The 26,222-nt window shown below is 36.8% G+C and overlaps 1 protein-coding gene across 1 annotated transcript; it reads right to left on the bottom strand.

The window, feature by feature from the left end:
• Positions 1-651: 651 nt before the first annotated feature.
• Positions 652-25,097, bottom strand: slc39a13 (solute carrier family 39 member 13). The gene is made up of 10 exons (XM_034680539.1): positions 24,683-25,097; positions 22,474-22,839; positions 18,865-18,975; positions 16,295-16,437; positions 13,544-13,663; positions 8,973-9,062; positions 4,237-4,287; positions 3,985-4,117; positions 3,797-3,896; positions 652-1,639 (listed from the first exon to the last, which is right to left on the bottom strand). The coding sequence occupies exons 2-10, from the start codon at positions 22,799-22,801 to the stop codon at positions 1,564-1,566; spliced, it is 1,152 nt and encodes a 383-aa protein (XP_034536430.1). The 5' UTR covers positions 22,802-22,839; positions 24,683-25,097; the 3' UTR covers positions 652-1,563.
• Positions 25,098-26,222: the final 1,125 nt, after the last annotated feature.

Raw genomic sequence — 26,222 nt, 5'->3', positions numbered from 1 at the left:
ATATAATAATTTAACATTTTTTAAATAGTATAATCATAATGAAATAATAAAATAATGATACTGATAAAAATCATAATACAATAATAATAACAATAATATAATAACAAAAATGTTATAATGAAACACTAATACTAAAATATTTTATTTTTATTATGAATTTATATATCTATAGACATTTTTATAGAGCCCATTTCAAAAACAGCTTCCAGAGTGCTTTATATGGGCAGCATAATAAAACAAGTGGGTCATAAAATCCCACAAGATCAAGAAATAAATAAATCATTTTAAAAGACATAATATTCCTTTCAAATAACTCAAAGGGAATACAATTACTTTAAAATACAGTTATTAAAAACATTTAAACCCTAAAAATTTAGGAAACATCTAAACTATTTTTTATTAGGGATTTAAAGAGATTAGACCTGACAGATCTGAGTCAAACTTTTCTTTGTCATTTATGATTTTAAATATAGAATCTTTTGGTTTTATACTTAGAATAATAAAAAAGTAACAATTTAAATGTTTCTTCCAAAACTTTGGTCGGCACTATTTTAGGTTTTTACAAATTAATAAAACCTTTTTTTTAAATAATCTGTCAGTAATTCTTAATGTCAGTTATAGTTGAGTCTTTCCTTCAAATAAACAGGAGTCTTTTTCATAAAGATGTATATTTTATTTATCAGGATTTAAAACTTTCTCTTAAAAGGTGTATTAACAAAACAGTGACGTATGTGTATCTTACATTTTTATCTCTTTTCAATTCATCATTCCTCTAAAATCTTGGCAACAAGTATCTCTGAAAATTAACAGTACCAATCTCTCTTTTCACTTTATTACAACTTTAACACGATTATTATTCAGGCTGACTTGTCTCAGAGCTGCACACTGTCTGTGAGGATACAAACAAACACAAAGTACTTTGGTTTAGACCTGACACTTTTGTAACAGACCATCCTGACTTCTTGGCACTTTTATTTCTTATCAAAACTAAAAGATGGACTGTTGGTGAAGCACGCCTGTGAAAGCTGCAGGTTTAACTTTAAATAAATACGAAGCAGCTACCTCAGAAATAGAAAACACACAACAGTGATAATACATAATATACGCATTTAAACATTGGGGGTCGAACACTTAATAAGGGAGTTTTCTGCAGAGATCTATTAATATCTTTGTGTGGAGCAGGTTCACTACCTGTGTTTATGTATGTGCAAAATAACATGATTGTCTACTCAACAATTTAAGACATTTTGGTAACAGGAATCCTCGCAGACCCTCTGATTTCCTTTTGTGTTTACGTTTGGCACATCCTCATTAAGTGTCCACATAAATGTCTCGTCAGCAGATCACTCATTCATCCATAAAGTGCCGTTCCTCTGACAGATTGGTCTAATGAAACATGATGACGATGGTATCAAAGAGCTGTTTGATTATTTGAAGCGAGAGTAAGTTTTCCTGAATGAGAGGTACCAGGTATGCAGGGCTGGTGGAGAGTAGGATGTCACTCCGATGCTGGTGAAAAGTGTTTGGTAAGGCGATAGAGTCGAGTGTGATGTTCCTCTATGTTCAGTCGACAATGGCGGAGAGCAGAGCCATGACGGCCACGCCACTGATGATGAGCAGGATCTGCAGTATGGAGTGTCTGGAGGAAAAAAACAAGAAGTTGCAGAATCAGACGGATGCAAAGAAATCTCTCTGTTTTAAAATATCTGCTTGTTTTGTGCATCATCTTCTTGCTCTGTCACCATGCTACAAATGATTGCACAATAGATTCAAAGGTACTCTATGGAAGGTTTGGCCACCATAATCAGAATCAGAGATACTTTATTTATCCCGGGGAGGGAAAGTCGGTCATTACAGAGCTCTCATAAACAGTATGTAAGAAAGTCAAATATTGATAGAAGGAATAAAATAAGATATAAATGTGAATAAAGTCAAATAAAATAAAGATCAAATAAAATAATTAAGTTTATACAGAAGCGCGAAAATAATAATAATGAATACTAAAGTTCAGAAGGGGTTAAACAACCATTGATTCATGCTGTAAGAACTGATTTAATAACCATTTAAGCGTTCCTCAGGGGTAATTGCTTTATACTGCTGAGATCAAATGAGAAATACATCCGAGTAAAAATAGAAACAGATATTGAGTCTGCTGATAATTTGTTCCTGAGGTACAGGAAGAAACAGCAGGGGGCCGCGGAGTCAGCCCTGAGGTAGCTCCATATGCAATCACTGGAATCTACACGACCAGTGCCACAAGTTATACTGGCTATATTTTAATTCCTCATGTTGATGGTGATAATAACACACCTTCTTCCATAGGTCAGTGATGTTGCTAGGTACAGATCCTGTGTTTTTTTTTTTATTGTGATTGAAACATCTTTTCAGACCACTGTTCTTTCAAGTACATTTCATTTTCCCTTGTATTTTTAGCTACACTAAAAAAAACAGAGGGGAGGGGTTAGAGTAGATTTTATGGATTTTTTTGCTCATCATCTCTTATTGTGTAAGTGACTGTTTAAGCATCTAATGCATGTTACATGTGCACATCCTGTGTTTCTGATGCATTCAAATTGAAAAGGATGCAGAGAACTCATTACCTCAGGTGCTAACATCAGGTCTGTTGTGTCAAAATTACATAAAGACAACTCATGTGTAATCAATGATTTGGACGTTGTATTTCTATTTGTGTTTGAGAGAATACAGCTTTTCAGCTTCTAAAGATAATGAACACTACCAGTCAAAAGATTAATACTGAAGACATCAAAACTATGAAATAATCTGGTTTTGCCATAATCTGGATTACAACAGTAGTCAAACAGGGCTATCCATTGTGTACTAACTCTACCTCTGAACAACACAACTGATGGTCTCAAACACATTAAGAAGGAAAGTCATTCTACAAATGAACTCTTGACAAGGCTCATGTTAATTTGAAACCATTCCAGGAGACCACTTCATGAAGCAGACTGAGAGAATACCAAGAGTGTGCAAAGCTGTCATGAAGGGAAAAGGGGGCTACTTTACAGAATCTAAAATATAAAACATATTCTGGTTTGTTTAACACTTTTTTGTTAATTAAATAATTCCATATATGTTCTTTCATAGTTTTGATGTCTTCAGTATTAATCTACTATGTTGAAAATAATTAAAATAAATACAAACCCAGACAGACTTATATTATTATATCATTAAAATACAACATAAATCCTAATGCTACTCCTATTACTATTAATACAACATCAGCTGACTGGCCTAGAAATAACAGTGTACAGAACATGTGGACAGAGTAGACTCAAAATGAAAAGCTACTGTGAAGAACTGAATGTGTGTTGATATTTGCAGTCCCCACAAACAAAGTGGTGCATCTCTTTCCCCATCTTGTCCTGTAGGTAATGTGTAAGTGATGTTCTCAAATGTTAAAGATCAAACTGCCTTGCTATATGCTGTTGCAAGTGAGATCCCTTTTTTTCCCTTAGTAGGAGGGAAAAGTAAGAGAAAAAATATTTTATTGAAGAAACATACAATTTCCCAGGGACCCACTCAAATCATGACCCATGGGTTCCTGGGACTCACTTCATTTAAACCCTAGCAACATCACTGAATAGTAATGCATCAGCAGAAGCATCAAGAGAGTTGCAGGACAGAAAACAGGGAATAAGACATTTATTGACTTAAAGGAATTTTAAGAGGAGAGAGAAGCTGCACTAAAGTACTGAACTCGCTAGACTGTAAACACAGCTCTACAAACATTTCCACCACTGAGAGCATGCGTATCCAAAGTCCTCTACCATACCTCAAACTGGACTCCTCCAGCAGGTCTGGCACGACATTGACTAAGGCGATGTAGAGGAAACCTCCAGAGGTGAACGGTAGGATCCAGGCAGTGGTATTTTCTGGAACCAGAAGGAAACACTCATGACTGATTCCTGCACTCATCATTTATCTCAAGCTAACGTAAACAGAAACTTGGTCCCATCTTACCTGTGTCTTGTGGCGACTGAGTGTACAAAGCAAAGCAAGCTCCTATGACCCCGACCAGTGCCGTGGACAGCTGCATGCGAGCTGCACTCCATCGGTCAAACCCGGCCCTCAGCAGGATGGCAAAGTCTCCCACCTGGAGACGATATGGGAGATATTTCTCACAGCTACCGTAACAGTTTGATTCCTTATATGGCTTTGGTTTATCATAAACAAACACTTAGAAAGGATACTGCACAGTTTAAGTTGTCTCACCTCATGGGGGATTTCATGGAGCAGGATGGCGAATGTGGTGAGGAACCCAACCTGCAAGAGAAGACGTGTTAACACTGCTTTGTCTGAATGGGTGATAAAATGTGTGCTGTGGTACTGAATGGAAAATGTTAAACATGGTGGGCTCTATGTATTCTGCAATGCACAGTATACAGTGTTTCTCCTACCAACAGTGGCAGCCACCCCCCTTGGAAGTTCAGTAAATTTTTATTTTCTTTATAGCGCCAGATCACAGAAGAAGTAATTCAGGGTTTCCCCTCTCACGTCTTAAACTTGTTCTTTTATTAAACAGACTAAATATCCTTATGTTATTTATCATATATTTACATGACAGGATGTCATTATGCTCCTCTGCTCTCTGTATCACATGGCAGAGTTTCGCCCCGATGCGCACACAGACACACAAACTCGTGTGCTCAAATACACACATCACAGCACAATGATAAGATAAATGTTCATCAGCAACTCGTTTTTTCAAGACGAAAACAAGACTATGACGAGCTAAAGTGCATCACTGATAATATAAACTCAAATGAAAACTTGCTGTGCGTCTAATCTTTAGAAATGAAAGCTCTGCATTCCTGTGACAGGCTGAGTTATTATATGAGGGCTGCAGTGTTAGCTTGGTCTCTACCTGCAGCAGGTGTGCTGTGTGAACCAGTCTCCTCTTCATTGATGAGTTTTGCCCCAGGTGTGCGTTAGTGACAAAAACACAACCGGGGGACGTCTGTTTAATATTTGCCGTTTTTGCCGCTCTCACCGTAAAAAATTATTAATTATTATTATAATTATTAAATGGCTTGAAGAGCAAAAGGGGAAAAATGGCCCAAGTGCTGGAGGGTAAGACGTGGCTTATAATTATATATTTTACCATTATCATTATCATTATTTTAATTATTATTAATACTTCTGTTATTATTATAAAAATGCAATAAATAAATAAAATAAAAGATAATAATAATAATAATAATAAATAATAATAATAAAACAATTTTCAAAACAGGGTTACGAAGTGCTTCAAAAATAAGAGACACTAAAATACAATAAAATAAATATGAGGGAGACAATGAGAAAAGATTAAAAAAGTGCAGGAAGGTAAAAGAGACACAAAGTGACAGAGATATAAAGAAGAATAAAAAGGTTATGACCACCAACAGATTAAAAGGAAATTAAACTATGTTAGAAGAATAAAAATAACAGAAAAATAAAAGATTAACACAATCAAAAGATCATAAGTCTAAAATATTAAAATATAAAATATGAAATCCTGCCAGTGATACTGCCTGATAAAGAATAAAATCATCTTAGTGCCTTTTTTGCCTCAAATATTAAATTTGTCTTGAAACTGATATTCACTGACATATCAGTGGACATTGAGAGTAAATAAACGTGTATTTGTAATCTCAGTGAAATGCAGTAATGAAAACGACCTGCGTCAACACTGTGATCACATTGTGATAAACGTGCAGCAGGAGAGTAAACAGAAAGCACCGGCGTGATGTTTGTATGTGTATGTTTGAGACATCTAGTAAACTTCCTCTCTGGCACATGGAGCCATAGTTCATGCTGTTTGCCTTATGCCTCACCAGCTGGACTCCCTCCGTCCCAAAGCCACAAATATACAGTCACCTACTGAAGCGACACAAATGTGTGTTACCGCAGTTATAAGTGCACCTTTTTTCAGAGAGCCGAAGAGTACGAAGAGGAAGATTACCGAAGTAAGGCAATTGTGTCATGTAAGGACAGTCCTGTGAGTGGTTACATTTAAGACACTGATACTCTGAGAGGTTACACGGTTTGTTGCCAAGATGGAAAAAATCCACAACACATTTCTGTGATTTATTTCCGTCAGTGCAATCCAGCATTTCCCAACTAGAGGTCATCCTGCTTCATAAATCACATTCTAAGTGTGTAAAGCTCTGTTTACAACAAATGCTGTTTAACTACAAGTCCATCACTCAGTTTTACATTCCCTTTTTGTTAATTAATTCCTCAGGGGACAAGATTTGATCACTAACAATACACAAATCTACAAAAACCTCCCTTCAATGAGATTCCTCCATCATATACCGCATCAGTCTTCTCATTGAAGTTCAATATATCCTAAGTATCTAAATAGTGCTTCATGTTGAGCTGCCAGAGACCCCCAGTGTCAGTTCATACAGTTCATATTTATTAGTGCTAATTTGGTCTGCAAACCCCTAAGGAGTAATTCCGCAGCGATCATCCTTAATGAAAGACTGGAGTTTGTGTACGGTAATATGGTAAATCAGCAGTTAGATAAATACACACAGATAGAAACATAATCTCTGCTCTAAACTCTCCTTCAGTGTCAGACTACCTCTGTTGTAAGACAAATGTGCTTGCTCCTGTTCTTCATTTAATAAAGGTTTTAGTTAAATTCAGATTAAAACTTAAAGCTCCTGTGAGGATCTTTTTGGATTGTGTGATTTTGGCGCCCCCTGTGGACAAAGTGGTACATCTCATCTCTTTTCTGACCTCGTCCTACAGATCTAAGGCTACGTTTACACTGCAAGGCTTAATGCTTGATTCCGATTTTTTGCTCGGATCCAATTTTTTTGTTTGCCTGTTCACATTACCATCTATAATGTGACCTGTATCCTATTCCAGTGTGAACTGTTTGCGGCTCCGAACTGCCCCGCATGCGCAAAATAACAGTAACAATGACGTCACATGCAGCTGTTTCACAAACGTATACATGGAGGAAGTCAGCATTTTTGCCTTTGCTACAAAGTTTTGTGTCCCCGTTCGGCAAGTTCTATATACGATATACTTTCAAACACAGACCTGTTATGGTATGAACCCTCAAGCTTTGCTTGTATAGAAGTGTCACCCCACATATTTTATAAGGTCCAAGACCTCACTGTCCCTCCATTGACTTGCTCCACCGTTGCTATCCTCCATTTTTGCAAGGCTACTGCCTCACTGAATTTTGACGTGTGTCGCTATAAAGCGACGTGAAAGTATCAAATCCGCCTTGGCCGTTCACACTGAGGTCGCATTGAAAAAAAACAGATCTGTATCTGATGCAGGACCACATATGGAAGTGGTCTAAATCTGATAGTGGTGCAACGGATCATCGTTGATCCGTGATCCGTACGGATGCCTCTCCACGGTTTGGCACGGACGTAGTCCGCGGATCGGTTGATGAAAAAAAAAGGTTGCGCGTCAACTCACTCGTCAAGCGCAGTGGTAGTCATGGCAAGTGAAGGAGCAGAGGAACATGAAAACCCTCCTGCATCTCTTAAGTCACATGTATGGGAGCATTTTGGTTTCCCTGTGAAATACAGTGAATTCTGAATGTGCTTGAGCCACGTTATGAAATTCCGTCGCGCACCCACTAGACCAGAGGCCGTCAATACGCGGCCCGCGGACCGCATCCGGCCGCCTGTTTGTGGCCCCCGAACTGTTACTCCTTCACTCTGTGTTTTGGTCGGGTCACCCCGTGTTTACCGGGATTTTTTTCTCCATGTCAACGATACGCAGACAGGCTGTTACTGGGTCACTTAGAGTCCAATGCTGTGAGTGCAATTTTTAACTTTCACTTTCGTTTATGGCGCAGTTCGCATGTTGGCACTTTGCCAGCTGTAGGACCCTAGAATAATACGGTGTGTTCACAGTTTGCTGCTCAAGAAAAGTGGACGGTGAAAATCAGCGATTGAAAGAAGAATGGAGTGAAACTTTTGAAGTTCCTCTGCTCCTTCACTTGCCATGCCATGAAATGCAGTGAATGAGGCAGGACTGGGCCCACAGATAGGGTGCTTTGCACATGCAGTACATTTTGAGTTGAATGTTGTTTTTATTTAATGGGCAAAGTGTTTTACAAAATAAATGGAGGGACAAAGTTGTATTTGTCTTGTCTTCTTTCTTTTTTTTTTTTTTTTGTTGTTCCGAAAAATGATCCGATCCGTGACTCAAATCCGTGATACGATCCGAACCGTGAGTTTTTTGATCCGTTGCACCCCTAAAATCTGATTTGAAAAAATCAGATTTGGACCAGATTTGAGTGTTCACAATTCCTCAAAAAAATCTGACCTGGTACACTTGACCCCAAAAAATTATCGGATTTGGGCCACTTTTGCCTGCAGTGTGAACAAAGTCTAAGTGGTCAAAAATCTCCTCCTGCTCTTTTTTTCCACACAAATGTATCACTCATTGCCAGTGTTTATTTTGGCAGCTATTTTAGATTTAGTCTTAGTCTTTAGAGGAAAATACCTGTTAAGGTTAGTCACATTTTAGTCTTTTTAGCCCTTTATTGTTTTAGTCTAGTTTTAGTCGATTTTTGTCTCTTTAAAAAAACTTGTGTAGTTGATCAGATATCGGTATTAAGGTTGTACCAAGTGTTAAAATTAGGGATTTAAATTTCAAGTATTTTCTGTGATTGATCTTTGGAAATATCTGAAAAAATATAAACAAGGCTGTTTCTTGAAATTGCTGTTAGTTACCTTATCTGAAACCTATCTCCTGGCAGTGTATACAGGAGTTTAAATAATCATCCAGAAAGATAAAATCGTGTCCCCAAAGTCGCTTGTTTGTTTTTTGGGGTCATAAAGAAGCATCAGTGTTCATTTCAGTCCGTTTCATAACCACTCAAAAGCTCCTCGCAGTAGCTTCAAATTCAAGAAAACATAGAAATGTGTCAACTTTCTGAAAGAGGAATAAGTATTTTGAGTTATGACGTTCTCACTGTCTCTTACCTTTTTGCTAACCAGGAAACTCCCAGCTACAGCCAGTCCATGGGTGAAGTTGTCGATGCAGTTGGCCAGCAGGTTTAGGTATCCGCTCGTCTGTGAGATATGAGACATAATGTCAGTGTTACTCTCTTTCAATAGATCTGTTGTAACTCGCTTTTAAGAATGCATCCTTTCATAGTCTAAAACTTGTACTTCATGGATCTTATAAAGAGCTCACTTTACTCCTTGCTTTATAGTCTGACCTGACTAATGTGACACTGATCATGATCCTTTCCTTAGAGGAAGTCTGAAATATGAGTTCAGTGTATGAAGACAGATATGCTCCAAAACAACAAAACAGTGCTGTTGGTCATGTGCCAGATTATTATTATTTTCACCAGTCTTCTCATTGCTGTGCCTGTCCCTGTTATAAACTGTTAAATAGTGCAACACAGAGCGTACCTAACCTAGCCTTTTGCTTATCATGTGCTGGGATAGTCTGCAGACCTCTGCAACCCCGAGGAGGATTGGTTTCTTTTTGGAACTGCTGATTTAAAGAATAACATTTACGTTGCTCTAAACCAGTGGTGTCCAAACTCTGTTCAAAGAGGGCCACATTTGATGTTGTCAGAATACTTCAGGGCCAGTGGCTCCTACTGAGACTTAGGAATCATAAAAGTTATATATGAAATCTCTATTTAATAACAATCATTTTACATTTTTTTCTCAATGACTCAGTAACTAGGAAGTCCTCAGTTCTCCACATGCCACCTAAACATGATCAAACTTTATCTTCTTCTGTAGAATGTTTTTCATTCGGGTCGGGCAATGTGGGGAAAAATACTGTCTGGTTATTTTTCTATGACAGGATCAGGATCTGGATTTCATGTTGTTTTTAAGACTTTTCTGACCAGCAGACAACAATTTAAGAACTAAATCATTCTTGTCCTGCATTCTCAACTATTTTTTATGCACCAAATTTTGCCTTTTCTGCACAATTTCTTAATTTTGATCTTGTCTTGTATCCTCTGAACTTTTATTGTTCATCAAGAACATTTTCATGATAAAAACATTAATTTGAAAAAACCTGTCAACTTTAGGAGTTCTTGTGTTTCCTCTTTATTATATTCCTGCAGAATATCCAGAGCTTTGAATTTATAAAAGTAGTCCATATGAAGCTTTTTGAGACATTTCTGGATTGACTTTAGTTTGTTTGTGCGCTTGAAAGAAACTGCAAATGTACAGATGATTCAGAAGGTGATTAATTTCTTTGCTATATTAACACAATATAAGATGGAAGTTTGGGGCCATAATTAAATGGACCTTGGGCCGCAATTGGCCCCCGGGCCGTACTTTGGACACCCCTGCTCTAAACTATTTGGTAACCCAGTGTGCAGTTGGTATCATTGATCTCAACTGAAACAATAACCTTCTATTGTTTAATGGTCCTCAATTAAACACCAGCTCAGTGGGTAGTTGATTTAGCTCTTAAAGTTAATAAAACCAGATGTTATTTATCCTCTACACCGTGTTCCAAATTATTATGCAAGTTGCATGTTTGTGAATACTTTAAGAACTATGTCAACAGTCGTTTTCAAATTTGTGAAGAAGTCAGATAGTAAATATATTTCTTCAACTGTGTGGTTAAAATGATGCTTTTCGGCTGTATTTTTAAATAAATGCAGAATCTGCAGAAATGAGCGTGCCAATTTATTATGCAAGTTGGTGATAAGAGCATATAACTTGTGAAAATAAAAAACTAGGCACTATTTTTAAATGCTCTATTGATTGAAAATGTACTACAATTGTACTCAGACTTTTACAAAAACAACAGTTTTCGTTAGATTAAAACATATCAAATCTAAAGTGTTTCCCAAATGTCCAATATAACCTCCTTTTCTTTCAGTGAGGGTCAGAGGTCACTGGTAAACTGATTTAGTGAGGTTTCTGATGACTTCTTCTCTGTGAGCTGCACCTTGTATGGCTTTCCAAAGATGCTATTTTGGGCTGTATTTCTACTATAAATTATCTTCTTTATCATTGACCACAAGTTCTCAGTCGGGTTGAGTTGGGGTAAGCAGGCAGGCGAGTTCATGAGGCGATCCTCTTTTGTATTTTCCTCCAGCTAAAGTGAAAAAGATGCTAGTGTTCATGCATGAGCACAATCTTCGTCACATGCCTCACGTTATTCCCAGGACAGGGTGGCATCTCAGCGCTTTAAAGAGGATCGCCTCATGATCTTACAACTGATATCAAACAAGAATGTTGACTTGGACCAGACTTCATGTTTACTCAGCCTCAGATTATTTTTGTTGCAACATCACAGCTAGCTTACCAAGCTAGCATATCAGTCTATTCCCTTCACTTTGTTTCAGAGGCAGCACTCAGTATGTTTCTATTCATTTGAATAATAAATGTCTGGTACTTCCTGCATGAGTTTCACTTTCTAATATGATCCAAATCAATATCCTTCACATGGTAATTAATGATACTCTCAAAAAATGTAGAGGGTAAAAGTTCAATCTGCTCTCCCCAAAATCACAGTTTTATTCTGCATGATTCAAGTCCGACAAAAGTTAGTATTTAAATATAATCTTTACAGAATTTTAATTAATTTAAACTTGTTTCAAATGATAAACTAGAAAGAGTCAGTAAGCATTTCAGTGAATGGTTATATTTAGTAAACAGAGTCAGACTCTGTATTTATGTTTACCATCTTTGCAGAGCACCTGGTGTGTGTAATCCGACACAGAGAGGGACAGGCATAGCTGATCCGCTAACAAGTGGATACACAGCTTATCACAAAACGCTGAACACACAGGAAAACTTTTAAAGTATAGTGTTGTGCTCTTTAATAACCCAGTGCATTCACTCAACCTGGCGGACATGCTGTTGGGTCAGCATCGGAGGGCTCAGTCTGTGCATTTAAAGACGATGTTAACATGCGCCCATGTTTGAGCACAGAACCCCAACAGAGAGAATGTGCTGATACGACGATGTCTCTAGATTTGCAGATGGTTGAGTCATCCTAATCCTTCACAATCTAATATCCCCCTACTGCACAGCCCTGCACAGCCCTGATTTGATGTTTTGACTATACCTTCCTTCTGATTTATCTGTCCTTGTAGTCTGTCTAAGCACTTAAAACCCACTTTCTAGATGTTGCCATATTTTTTTTTATATCCAAGGTTATTCTGTAGCATGGAGGTTTACTACAGAACTCAGCAGCCAGGGTTTTAACCAGAACCAAACAATATGACCATATTTCTCCAGTTTTAGTTTCCGTGCACTGGCTCCCTATACGTTTTAGAATTGATTTTAAGATTTTACTGATTACTTTTAAAGCTCTACATGGTCTTACTCCGACCTATATAGCAGACCTTTCAGTTCCTTACAAGCCCACACATGCATTGAGATCCTAACACAAAAATGAAAACAAAAGGGGAAAGTGAGGGGTCCGACACTCTGGAACCATCTGCCCAAGGAGATCAAGTCTGCTGAGTCAGTGAGCTCTTTTAAATCCCTTCTGTAAACACACTTTTAACATAGAGCCTTTCCTGATTCTATCTGAATTTTATTTTATTTCAACTGTCTTAAGAAATATATTTTAAAAGAATTGTATTACCTTAGAGTTCTTTTAGGGGAATTTTATGTCTTTTAAAATATGTTTCATTTCTTTATCTTGACTTGTGTGATTCTATGAACTTGCCTGATCCCCCCTAAATGCACCACAGAACGCCAGAGGAAGTCATTCCTGCCTGTGGCCATCAGACTGTGCCAACTCCTCCCTATGATGACTGAACTATATCCTGTACTGTGTGCAATAACCATACAATACACTGTGCAGTATCCCTGCCACTTCAACATCTTGTATACAACACCTTCATTTCCAGTGCTTTTGTATCTATATCTTATTCCTTCTTTCTATTAATATTTTGACATTTTCATACTGCGTATAAGAGCATTCTGTAACAACTGAATTTCCCCCGGGATAAATAAAGTATTTCTGATTTTATTTTACTGCCCATGTAAAGCACTTTGTTACTTGGTTTTTGAAAAGTGCTCTACAAATAAAATCATTATTATTCTCATAACTAAAATCACTTCAGTGTGAAGGTTGCAGTGGTTTAGTTGCAATTCACCTCAGAGAAGTTGTGTACGTATCCTCCTAGGGCTGTACCAAAAACCTGGTGTTAAAACAGGATTTAAAACGCACACTGGATCAAAAAAGATATCCGTTAGCTGAAAAAATGTGACATTAGTACGTTTTAGAAGCAAAAAATAATAATAAAGATGCACCAAAGTCTGTGCTGAGGGCATTAATGTGAGTAATAGACTCGTATTTCACTACAAACCTGTTTGTGTCAGATCAAATCCAAGCTGTAAAATCAGCTTTGTGAAGTTTCTCTTTGATTTCTTTGTTCCAACCTAGTTCCTCGTTAGATGAAAATACACAAATCAAGAAAGTAGAAGCACAAAATGCATCTCTTTCAAAAGCAGCCCACATTCAAAGTTTACCCCCAGTGGTGTATTTTTCTCTCCATCACTTTCTGTCTTTTATGTGAACAGGGGGATATTTTGGTTGTCAGCATTACCTTGATTTTCTCTGATCTTTCCTGCCGACTCTGTTGCTTGGAGGATTTCCATGACTCTGCATGGTGCCCGTTTCGGAGTGATACCACTGGCTTTCCACTGACAGTTGCGTTAGTCTGTGTCTGTGGAGAAAAGAAGAAGAAACAAGCCATAAAGGAACCTGTTGTCCTGACGTGCACTTCACTTGTTGTCCTCTTAAAAAAGGCACATTTTTTAAGTTTTTTCCAACCATAATAATGCTCGACCATTAGTGTCACCGCCATCAGTGATACGCTGTAAACTTGGAATAGCTCGTCTGTGAAAGTACACTTCCTGACCCACGAGTGTTGCTGAAAACAGTGAGTTAATGGTAGCCTGATCTCCACAGAGCAATAAACAGGCATTTTATTGTTCCTCCCACTGTGTGTCAAAGGGTTCACCTCCTGCCAGCAGAACAGCTGTTATAAAAAGCCCTGATTATTTTCCTAACTCCCTACATATGCCATGATAAGAGAAGAAAATGTACTTCTGCTTTTTGTTCCCAGACATAACAGATGACCCGGTAATTCTAACACTGTACAACATGTTTATATTTTGACTTTAAAAGAAGAGGCGGATTCATAGCCTTTGGTTTCCGAGAACAGCTAAGTTCCCTGTTCCATCATTCAGAAACTACTTAGCTTGCCATTTAGACACATAGTTAAATTAAGGGGAGAGAGAAATAGCCTGCTGTCTTGGGGATGCGCCATAAAAATGTTCTCTCCATGACCATGATTGAAGCATGAGGAAGTAATAACATTAGATGGATTTTAAGGGTTATCAATCTCCTGCTGCTGATGAAATGATTGGGGCTAAGTATCCAGTGCGAAATGACTTCTGTTTCATTTCATGAGGAATTCAAAATGATACAATCTTTCAACAGAGGATACATCCATCAAAAACAATGACCCACTTCAAGTTAAGACAAGTTCAGCTAAAACAAGCACTATTATAAAAGATCTTCTAGCTCTCCCCTCCGTCTCTCTCTCACACTGTCCTGCTCTGTCTCATTCTATTGTTACCTCTGTCTAAAAGCTGAGTGCTCTCCTGTGGACACTGAAATGGCTAAAGCAGCTGCTTCACCCGGGCACTATAAATAGACACGAGTGAAGGAGCTGAGTCGAGGACTCCAATCTTCTCCCTAACTGGCAAAACAAAGTCATGAGGGTGGATGAGATGACTTCTGGTAACAAACTGCAAATGACCATTGTTTACAGAGGAGCCATGTGTTCAGGCTGTTTTGTATAATAATCAGCTTCTGGACAATAAACTTTAATATTGATACTGATAAGGACAAGAATCTAATACACTTGATAACACACTAATTAAATGACTAATATGAGCAGCTGTTTCAACAAAGTATACAATAGACACAACATGTCACATGGTTCAGTTTGCTCATTGACAAACATTCATTCTATTATTTTATACTGAGAGAATATTAAGGGAATTACTTTTTTGATTTCTTGCTGTAACTTAGCATACCTTAGCATAGCTTAGCTTAGCATAAAGACAGGAAAAAGTGAGAAACAATTAACTTTAATCTGCAAACCAGCAACTCCATAGTTTGGTTTAGGAAAGGTTATTAGTCATTTAACCATTATTATTATTATGTTTAAATTATTATTCTTATTTATTTTATTTTTCAAATTATTATTATTATAACTATTACTATTTTATTGTTTTCATTATCATTATTATTATTATTTTTTTTATTATTAGTATTATTATCATTATTATTATTATTTATTTTAAATCATTATTCTTCAATATGTTTCACTATTATTATTAATTTTGTTTTTATCATTATTTATTCTTTATTATTTTGTATTTTATTTTAATTAACATTATTCTTATTATTATTTTTCTTCTTCTTCTTCTTATTATTATTATTATAATTATTGTTTAATTTTTTTAAGCATTATTATTATTATTATTCATAATAATCATTATTGTTATTATACACTTCATTTTTGTATATATTATTATTATTATATCAAGAAATAATATTATTAATGTCTCTTGTTTGAACTGTAAAAGAAAAATAGTTAATTATAATTATTATTAATTTTGAAGCAGAGGAAGATGGATGGATTATTATGAATTCTATGTTCATTATTTTTTATTTTATTTTAATTTATATTATTATTATAATTATTATTGTTTACATTTTTTTATCATTATTATTATACATCATTTATTATTATTATTATTATTATTATTATTATTATTATTATTATTATTATTATTAGTAGTAGTAGTATTAGTATTATTATTAATAATGTCTCTTGTTTAATCTCTAAAAGAGAAGGACATATGGTGGTTTTGGGGGTCTTATGAGCTGGACTACTTCTGCCCAGTTACATCCCCTGCTGCCCGGCAACCTGATGGCGAGGATATGACATCAGAGCTGTATCTATCTTGGCAGCTTAAGAGCAGCAAAGGTGAATGCACACGTCACACGTTGGTGAACTATTCCTTCTAACTGTTCCCTGTCTGAGGAGACGACTGATCGGCTCGTCGTGTAGTAGGTCATCTGATGTCACGGTCTCTGAAACACTGATACAGCTGGAAGAAAAATGCAGACGAAGCACAACACGAGGCATGTGGCAAGCACACCTATGAAAACAAGAACTTTTAAAAGCTTGTGCTGACATGTCTGTGTGCAGCAAGACTCTACAGACAGAACTGAAATTATCCATCTTAAATTATACTATTTCAGCTCCAATACTCACAGGTGTGTTAGAGTTCAGGTCTGAGTCTGGGTCCGGATCCTCTTGGCTGTCTTGGTCTGGGAACATCTTCTCCAGGAGAAGGAAAGCCAGCAGGCCAATGATTACCCAGAGGCCCTGGGTCATGTAGTGGTTTTGTTTACCAGCTAGGACAGAAGCAGGCAAAGTACTTATTAATCTTACTGTTTATGGACTGAGACAACAAATCCAGTGAGGGACAACATGAGTGAGTGATCATGAAACAACAGTGTTGATATAAACTAAAACCAAGAGTGCATTAAGATATTTCTATATAATATGAAATCAAAGCTGAAGAACCACAGCTCCAAGACTGACTGATTGACTGATATTACACTCACAAGCTGTGATGACAAAGACACACAATGATATAATTTCGAATCATCCAACTAATGGATGGTAATTAAACAATGTTTAACAAATAAACAACTTATAGGATTAATTAAATTGGTTATTTCAGCGTGCCTTAAATGCAAAAAAAGCATTCAGTTTCATGAAGCGAACCTAGGAAAATAATTCATCTTCTACATCATTGTGCCAGAAAAGAAAACAATAATGCAATGGTGTATTAAAAATAAAGCTGTAGTTCAACCATGATGCAACACCACTTGAGAATCAACAGAGCAGGTATGGACATCAATGATATTCCCTCCACATACACTACCAGTCAAACGTTTGGAAACACCTTCTCATTCAAGGGTTTGTATTTATTTCAATTATTTGAAACACTGTAGATTAATACTGAAGACATCAAAACTATGAAAGAACACATATGGAATTATTTAATTAACAAAAAAGTGTTAAACAAACCAGAATATGTTTTATATTTTAGACTCTGTAAAGTAGCCTCCTTTTGCCTTCATGACAGCTTTGCACACTCTTGGTATTCTCTCAGTCTGCTTCATGAAGTGGTCTCCTGGAATGGTTTCTAATGAACATGAGCCTTGTCAAGAGTTCATTTGCCTTCTTAATGTGTTTGAGACCATCAGTTGTGTTGTTCAGAGGTAGGGTTAGTACACAATGGATAGCCCTATTTGACTACTGTTGTAATCCATATTATGGTCAAACAAGATCATTTCCTAGTTTTGATGTCTTCAGTATTAATCTACAATGTTGAAAATAATTAAAATAAATAAAAACCATTGAATGAGAAGGTGTGTCCAAACTTTTGACTGGTACTGTATAAATCAGTGTCAGAGTTTTCATGTGTCAGTTATGCAACAGGCTGACAGACGTGTTGCTAATTTGAAAACCTCCTCATCCTTTGTCTTATTCCTGCGGGCTTTAGTATACCTGTAACATTACACCTGCTCTTCCTCTGCAGACAACATGGAGGTGTCATGCTCACTGTTCATCTGCTTTTGTTCATCATTAAGTCTGGCTGCTATATGCTAATCACGTCAACACTTCTTTTTTGTTATTTACAGCACGTCATTGGAGCATATGGCATATGTGGGAATCTTTATGTTCTTTTGTTATTATTAAAGCTTCTAGGTAATTAAAATGAAAGAACAGAAAACACGTTATACTGTTGATTTTTAAAGGGGTCTCATATTTGATGATACTTACATTTTACAATCCGTCTTAAGCGGTTTGTATCCTTTGCTATGCTTAATTCTGTGTGTGTGTGTGTTCACATATTTCCCAGGTTTAATGTGTGCATGTTAACTTGTATGATATACTGGTATGTTTGATCAGACAGTTGGAGTCAACCTTTAGTGTGCTCCAATTCCACTCAATTCCACTGAATAGCCCTTTAATGCGAATATTTGCACTATTTTCTCTTATTCTCCTCTATCCCTTTTCCCTCTCGCCAACACGGTCTCAGCAGATGTGTGTCTAACATGAGTCTGGTCCTGCTGGAGGTTTCTGCCTGTTAAAGGAAGTTTGTCCTTGCCACTGTAACTTGCTAAATGCTGCAAAGTGCTCTGCTCATGGTGGATTAAGATGAGATCAGACTGAGTCCTATCTGTAAGATGGGACTGGATCTTACCCTGTCTTGATGTTGGGTCTTTGTTAATAATAGAACATAGAGTACGGTCTAGACCTGATCTGTTTGGAAAGTGCTTCAGATAACATTTGTCTGTGCTGTCCAAAAAAAGATTTATTAATTGACATTTCGTATATCTGATGCTCTTGTGATGTTCTGTGTTTTCATTGTCATGCTATCGTGATGTATTGTTTCTATCTGTTGTTATTGATCTTTATCTTTGGTTATGTTTTGTTTTGACCTGCCCAGGACTACAGATGAAAATTTCCCTTGTGGCTATGCTGAAATGTTCATTAATATGCACTGTCTCTTTAAATTATAAATAAAATAGAAATAAAAATACATAAAAACAAAAGATACATTTTTTTATCATTAGCTAATAGTTTAACAAAGTTCAACTATCTTCTATAAAAACATCCCTCATACAATTGTATTGTTGGCAAACCTCTACTTCAGTCTCCTGTTCTCATGGATGTTAACAAGAGAGTAACTGAAAAAAGAAGCTACACATTTTAAATTCATAAATAGGTGTTGATGAGGTATATGTGGATTATTGAAAACCCACCTGCAGTGTTTGACGACACCGCCCACGCCTCAGGAAGGAGATGGAGAAATACATCCCCGAGGAGACCACCAATTGCGAAGCTCAAGAGGTGTTTCAGCTTCTGGCTCCCAGCTGAGAAAACACCAACAGGGGAAAATATTAGCTTTTACTTCAGTGTCTTTATTTACTCTGCTTAATTACTGCCCATGTGTGTGTTCTGCTCATGTCTTCCCATGTACTGATATGCTTCGTGTCGTGATTGCTGTTTGAACTTGTTCTTGATTTTAGGCTGCCAACTTCAGACATCGCCAAGGAGGAGGATGAAAATGTGCCTTTTTATTTACTTTGGCATATTAACAACAGTAATAATAATAATAATAATAATAATAATAATAATAATAATAATAATAATAATAATAATAATTAAACTTTATTTGTATAGCACTTTTCAAAACTGGGTTACAAATTGCTTTAAAAAATAAAATAAATAAATAAAATAAATAAAGTAAAAGGGAAATGTGAGGAATACTTCTGAAAATTTTAAAAACAGAACAGCAGGGAATTAAAAAAAAAATTAAAGCCACATAAATACAGAAAAAAAGGTAGACCACAAAAGATGAAAAGGAATAAAACACGTAAGAAAAAATGCTAAAACCAACAATAGGATTAAAAGTAAAAAATAAAAGTTATATTTTCATGAGTAATCTCCCTGAGAAAATAATAAGTGTATACACAAATAATGCGATCTTTCATTCTGACTTTCTCACAGCCACACAAGTAGAGTTTAACGCTCCAAAAACAAGTTACTGTTCACTAACTTAACTTCCCAAAGTCTATAAACACTCCAACAATTACTCATGTGTTCCCCTGATTTTTTTTTCCATCCTCTAGGAGTTCCCTCAGTAATGACTAACCTTTGGTTAACACTGAACTCACAAACCCCACATCCTAAAATATATCTGGAATGCCACGTTCCTGTGGGTGTGGCCACTCCAGGCCTCGGGCTGACCTACATTCACTCAGGCCTGGTCATTGAAGCATTAATGTTTTCTTTTATTTATCCTTAAACTGAAAATCTGCATGGAAGTGTGGTGGAAACACACTTCAGTATGTCCCAGTATAAACAGAACAATAAACTATGATTAGAATAAACCCTTCTGGGGCCTTCACTCAGATTAATAAGGTTGCACTACAGCTGGCTTGTGTTTGTGGAAGCAACGCTTACATCATGGCTCTGTGGAGAAAAATGTCAGCCTATTGATCATATGAGTCCCTCTAGGTTAACTTAAACAGTATGTGATGGACCTCATGTGCAATTTTGACATTAATAGGATTTATTGTGATCATATCATAAATAAATATGCTTCATTTATGTGACTTTATTTGTGCACAATTTTCAGCTTCAAACCATGAAGATGTAATTTAGCAGTGGGGTCTACGACTCACTGAAAACACAGCTGAGGCTTACTACACAGACACTAAACAGACAGAGTTTGCGTGAGTGTGTGAGAGCATTGGACGGCAGGGAAGACAGATGGTCTGTCTGGAGTTTTTGCTATACATAAAATATAAACAAAGAAGATAGCAAGAGGAAGGGAAAGCTTAAGACCTGAATCTTTCAAGAACACCTACCTACCACCACTTTAGCTAGACTCTTCTCCTTTGTAGTCCCCGGTGGTACAATGAGTTACCCATCTACACTTAAAACTACATTTCCCATTTTACAGTTAAAGACCCAGCTCTTCTGTGGAAACCTCCACATTTAATGATATTGATGCAAGCGATTATATTGATGATAATTGCATGATATTAAGGTTACTTAGGATTGTATAGAACATTTGTCACTGTTGTTGTTGTAGGTGATGATTCTGCTCTTAAACACCCTGTGCATGGCCTCTGGCACTAAATAATGTTCCCTGCTGTCTAGATTCTTGCTTGGGTTGCACTTACTCTAAGATGTATGTGATGTACTTTGCTACTATTTGGTCTATTAGATAATTCCCCCTATTTGCTATGAAGACATCTGAACATAATCTTTGGTTAGTTTATAGTGATGACACATTTAGATGATGCCATGTACACTACCAGTCAAAAGTTTGGAAACACCTTCTCATTCAAGGGCTTGTATTTATTTTAATTATTTGAAATACTGTATATTAATCCCAACGACATGAAAACTATGAAAGAACATATATGGAATTATTTAATTCACAAAAAAAGTGTTAAACAAACCAGAATATGTTTTATATTTTAGATTCTGTAAAGTAGCCCCCTTTTTACTTCATGACAGCTTTACACACTCTTGGTATTCTCTCAGTCTGCTTCATGAAGTGGTCTCCTGGAATGGTTTCTAATGAACATGAGCCTTGTCAAGAGCTCATTTGTAGAATGACTTGCCTTCTTAATGTGTTTGAGACCATCAGTTGTGTTGTTCAGAGGTAGGGTTAGTACACAATGGATAGCCCTATTTGACTACTGTTGTAATCCATATTATGGCAAAACCATATTATTTCATAGTTTTGATGCCTTCTGTATTAATCTACAATGTTGAAAATAATTAAAATAAATAAAAACCATTGCATGAGAAGGTGTGTCCAAACTTTTGACTGGTAGTGTATGTATTAAGAAATCTCAAGAGTACACTTTTAAGTACTACTTTAGCATTGTTTTACTTTGTAGACATACTTATACAAATCATTTAAAGCCCATTTAAAGGGAATTTTCGCCCTTCAATCACAGAGATATCATGACGATTGTATATCGGAGTTAGGGATGGGCACCGAATTCGGTACTTTTATAGGTACCGACCGAATTCCGTGAGTAGGAATACTACTGAGTACCGATTCGCGTAAAATCAAACGGTACCATATTTCGGTACCTCACGACCTTGTGACTGTGAGGGAGTGGAAGGGAAGAGGAGGCGATTTTCCATACTTTCCCCCTGTAATAAAGTTCGAGACTGATCGGGTGGACGTCTCTGCTCTCTGCTCTCTGCATCTGAGCGGGAGCATGCCAAACAGAGCCTGCAGCTGACGGGCGTGCGCACTCACCGCGAGTCTGAGCTGCAGGCTACGCTCCCGCGCAGATGCAGAGGGCAGAGGGCAGAGAGGAGGATTAAGTAGAGACGAACTCTCTCGCTCTGACTACCTGACCTGTTTATAACCGTTCCTGTGTGCGTGAATGCCCAAGAAGTAAGTTGTGTGTCCTGTTATTATAAAGAGACGGAGAACTGACTTTTCCCGTCCGCAGGCATTCACGTGTTCATTGATAAACTCCCGAAAGAGCAATTAGACGCCACGAGCACGTGTCAGCTAATATATCTAATCACCTATATAATCCTGTTTCTGATCATTTCATGTTAAATAAAATGAATATGTTAAATTTAAAAAAAACTGATTTTATTATCAAACAAAGTAACATTTATTACCACATAAACACACAACAGTACAAAAAATTGGTACCGTTGAGTACCAGTAGCGATTCCCAGGTACCGGGTATCGGTACCGTATCGGTTCAAATGTGAAAGGTACCCATCCCTGATCTGAGTTATATCAGAGTCCTGAGTAAAATATTGTGATTTACTGAGTAAGTCAGTGGCAGTTTTAGTTTGCATATCTTTGCATGTCTTACCTTCTGTTTTGAGAGCTGCTCCAGCTTCAATAGGAATGACAAGAAGAGGGAAAACCCCACTAAGACCTACAGCGACAGATCCCACCAGAGACAGGAGCCACACATGAGCATCCTCGCTGGCTAAGAAGTCTGCTACCGCCCGAAAGCCCGGGAGGTTGTCCGTCAGGCCGGGGCCCTGTCCTGAAGACGTTGCTGTTGCATGACCCATCGTTGTTTGTGTCATCTTCTGACTGCTTAATGCCCCCCCGAAGGTCAGCATCAGCAGGGTAAGGGGGATAAACAGAGCAGCTACAGCCCAGCTGGGCTTTGCACAGCTTCCACCTTTCATCCGTCCCACGGTCCAAAAAGCACTGGCAGCCAGAAATACTGCAAGAACAGGAAAGTGTCAGACAAAAGGCTCTCATGCACTTTCTCAACAATGTGTGAGAATAGTGATTAAATATTGAAGTATGTATTTTGTGTTTTATTTGGCAAGTTGACGTGAAGGAATCCTGCCACTATTTCTTAAACCAGATAAAGTGCTTGTTTTGTCTAACTTGAAGTGTATCAACCAAACATATTCAGTTTCTCATACAGATAATAAAGCAAATCAGCAGAAATCCATCTTATCTAGATTCTTTAGTTAGAAGAAAAAAACTCATGAAAACGATCAGCACATACACTACCAGTTAAAAGTTTGGACACACCTTCTCATGCAATGTTTTATATTTATTTTAATTATTTTCAACATTGTAGTTTAATACTGAAGACATCAAAACTATGAAATAATCTGGTTTTGCCATAATATGGATTACAACAGTAGTCAAATAGGGCTATCCATTGTGTACTAACCCTACCTCTGAACAACACAACTGATGGTCTCAAACACATTAAGAAGGCAAGTCATTCTACAAATGAACTCTTGACAAGGCTCATGTTAATTAGAAACCATTCCAGGAGACCACTTCATGAAGCAGACTGAGAGAATACCAAGAGTGTGCAAAGCTGTCATGAAGGAAAAAGGGGGCTACTTTACAGAATCTAAAATATAAAACATATTCTGCTTTGTTTAACACTTTTTTGTTAATTAAATAATTCCATATGTGTTCTTTCATAGTTTTGATGTCTTCAGCATTAATCTACAGTGTTTCAAATAATTGAAATAAATACAAACCCTTAAATGAGAAGGTGTTTCCAAACGTTTGTAATATTGCACTTTAAGTTGGTTTTTGACCATTATAATATTCAAGATATATTCAAGAAAGCTGTATTGCCAGGTGAGCTCGCACACACAAGGTATTTGACGTGGTGATTGGAACGCTGCTACTTAACAACAAGACAGTAAGGACACAACAAGACAGTAAGGGCAGTAAATATATAAACAAAGAAAGGTAAAGAAGTACTTTTAAAGACATGAAATAAGTTAACTTAGCCTAAGCCAGAGTGCACATGTAGTAGATGAATATGATAACCAAATATGTTATGGGATAAATTACATTATTGCACGTGGTCATTGAGGTATTGCACCAGAAATCAAAGTATTGCACATGTATATAATGTCAAATTCAGACACATAAAGTACATTCCTATATAAAAGTATAATTTGTATATAGGTGAATTGGGTGCTTTATAAACCAGGAGCTTACTCTGGGTTGCAGAAAAAGTTAAAAGTTAAAAGTTGTGTTGTGCTGGTGAGAGAAATCTCCACAAACACCAGACTGTAGTGTTTGCCATCTTTAGGCAGCAGCCCAGGAATGTCTGCACATTCCTCTGAGAGGTTTCACATTAAATGAAGTGAGAAGATAAAGTAGTTTAACCTCTCTGTAGGATATTATTCATCATTTTAGTGTTACAGCTGAGTTTTTTTTACAGAAAGCATCTCAACAAGCTGCGCATTGAAGTTGGCAGGACAGAGAGGATAAACTGGAGTTAGGGTTTAAGTCTATAGTTGCACTGCGGTAATGTTTTATGTCACATTTAGGTTATAATGTGCTTCTAAAATGGACTGAATTATCTTATAATCATGTCTGTGGATAGTTAGCATCTAGTGTTAGCAGGCAGAGCAGTGTGGACGCTGTGCTAACATTAGCTTCATACGCAATCACTGCAAATCAACGCGAACCAAAGCCAAAACTAGAGTTAGGAGAAAGTTAACGCTGCTGCTAACATTACCCCGGAAACCTAACACAGAATCATTTCAACACGATGGAGACATTTAATGCTTCAATACCTTGTGGTTTCTGCAGTCCTTGCACCAGTGTGTCCCTGCCATCCAGGCCGACTTGTTAAATGAAGGCTAGAGCCGCTGAGTTTCTCCTCCAGAATCCCAGCTGCTGCTGCTGCTGCTGTTGTTGCTGCGGGCCGAGCTGCAGCTCAGGAGGGACTGCAGCGGGTCATCACCACGGCTCTCCCAAACAGCCACGTATCAGGATCCAGAAGGGAGGGGGGGGTACAGAGGAGCAGGGACAACATGGAGCCCGCCCCAACTAAGAGTTCAGGAAGTTATCCTTTTGTTTTTTTGGGACTGAAGGACTCAGGAACTTTTTCCACATTAAAGAACTTTCAGAACACAAATCCATACAGATTTATAAAAAAGTGTGGATGAGTATCCCAATAGTATGGAAGAGGATTAGGGCCAATGAAAAAAAAAAACCAAAACAATTATTATTATTCTGAGGTTAAAGTCAGAATTCTGACTTAAATCTCAGAATTCTAACTTTAATCTCAGAATTCTAACTTTAATCTTAGAATTCTGACTTTAATCTCAGAATACTGACTTTAATCTCAGAATTCTAACTTTAATCTCAGAATTCTAACTTTAATTTAATAATACTGACTTTAATCACAGAATTCTAACTTCAATCTCAGAATTCTAACTTTAATCTCAGAATTCTAACTTTAATCTCAGAATTCTAACTTTAATCTCAGAATTCTGACTTTAATCTCAGAATTCTGACTTTAATCTCAGAATTCTGACTTCAACCTCAGAATTCTGACTTTAATCTCAGAATTCTGACTTTAATCTTAAAGTCTGAATTTAATCTCAGAACTCTGACTTTTTCTGCGAATTCTAACTTTAATCTCGGAATTCTGACTTTAATCTTAGAATTCTGACTTTAATCTCAGAATACTGACTTTAATCTCAGAATTCTAACTTTAATCTCAGAATTCTGATTTTAATCTCAGAATTCTAACTTTAATCTCAGAATTCTGACTTTAATCTCAGAATACTGACTTTAATCTCAGAATTCTAACTTTAATCTCAGAATTCTGACTTTAATCTCAGAATTCTAACTTTAATCTCAGAATTCTGACTTTAATCTCAGAATTCTGACTTTAATCTTAGAATTCTGACTTTAATCTCAGAATACTGACTTTAATCTCAGAATTCTAACTTTAATCTCAGAATTCTGACTTTAATCTCAGAATTCTAACTTTAATCTCAGAATTCTGACTTTAATCTCAGAATTCTGACTTTAATCTCAGAATTCTGACTTCAACCTCAGAATTCTGACTTTAATCTCAGAATTCTGACATTTCTCAGAGTTCTGACTTTTTTCTCATAATAGTAATACTTTAAAAGAATTTGAACCTAATTTTTTTTTTCAGTGGCCCTAATCCTCTTCTGTACTTTCAGTACACAAATCTATACAGATTTATAAAAAGTGTTGATGAGTATCCTAATAGGCTAAATAATCTAATATAAATTAATTTACACATTTTCAGACAGAAAACAACAATCACAAGTTTGGACACACCTTCTCATTCAA

Source organism: Notolabrus celidotus, chromosome 3 (assembly GCF_009762535.1).
Source record: "Notolabrus celidotus isolate fNotCel1 chromosome 3, fNotCel1.pri, whole genome shotgun sequence".
Classification (NCBI taxonomy): domain Eukaryota; kingdom Metazoa; phylum Chordata; class Actinopteri; order Labriformes; family Labridae; genus Notolabrus; species Notolabrus celidotus.
The sequence above is the reverse complement of the archived record's forward strand: the minus strand, read 5'-3'. Positions and strand labels throughout refer to the sequence as shown.

Excerpts from the sequence above, each read along its gene's own strand:
- slc39a13 (XM_034680539.1), bottom strand. The coding sequence starts at position 22,801 with ATGAAAGGTGGAAGCTGTGCAAAGCCCAGCTGGGCTGTAGCTGCTCTG. Across the intron at positions 3,897-3,984 it reads TCAGTCGCCACAAGACACAG|AAAATACCACTGCCTGGATC; the intron begins GTAAGATGGGAC and ends TTCTGGTTCCAG. Across the intron at positions 1,640-3,796 it reads CTGGAGGAGTCCAGTTTGAG|ACACTCCATACTGCAGATCC; the intron begins GTATGGTAGAGG and ends TTTTTCCTCCAG.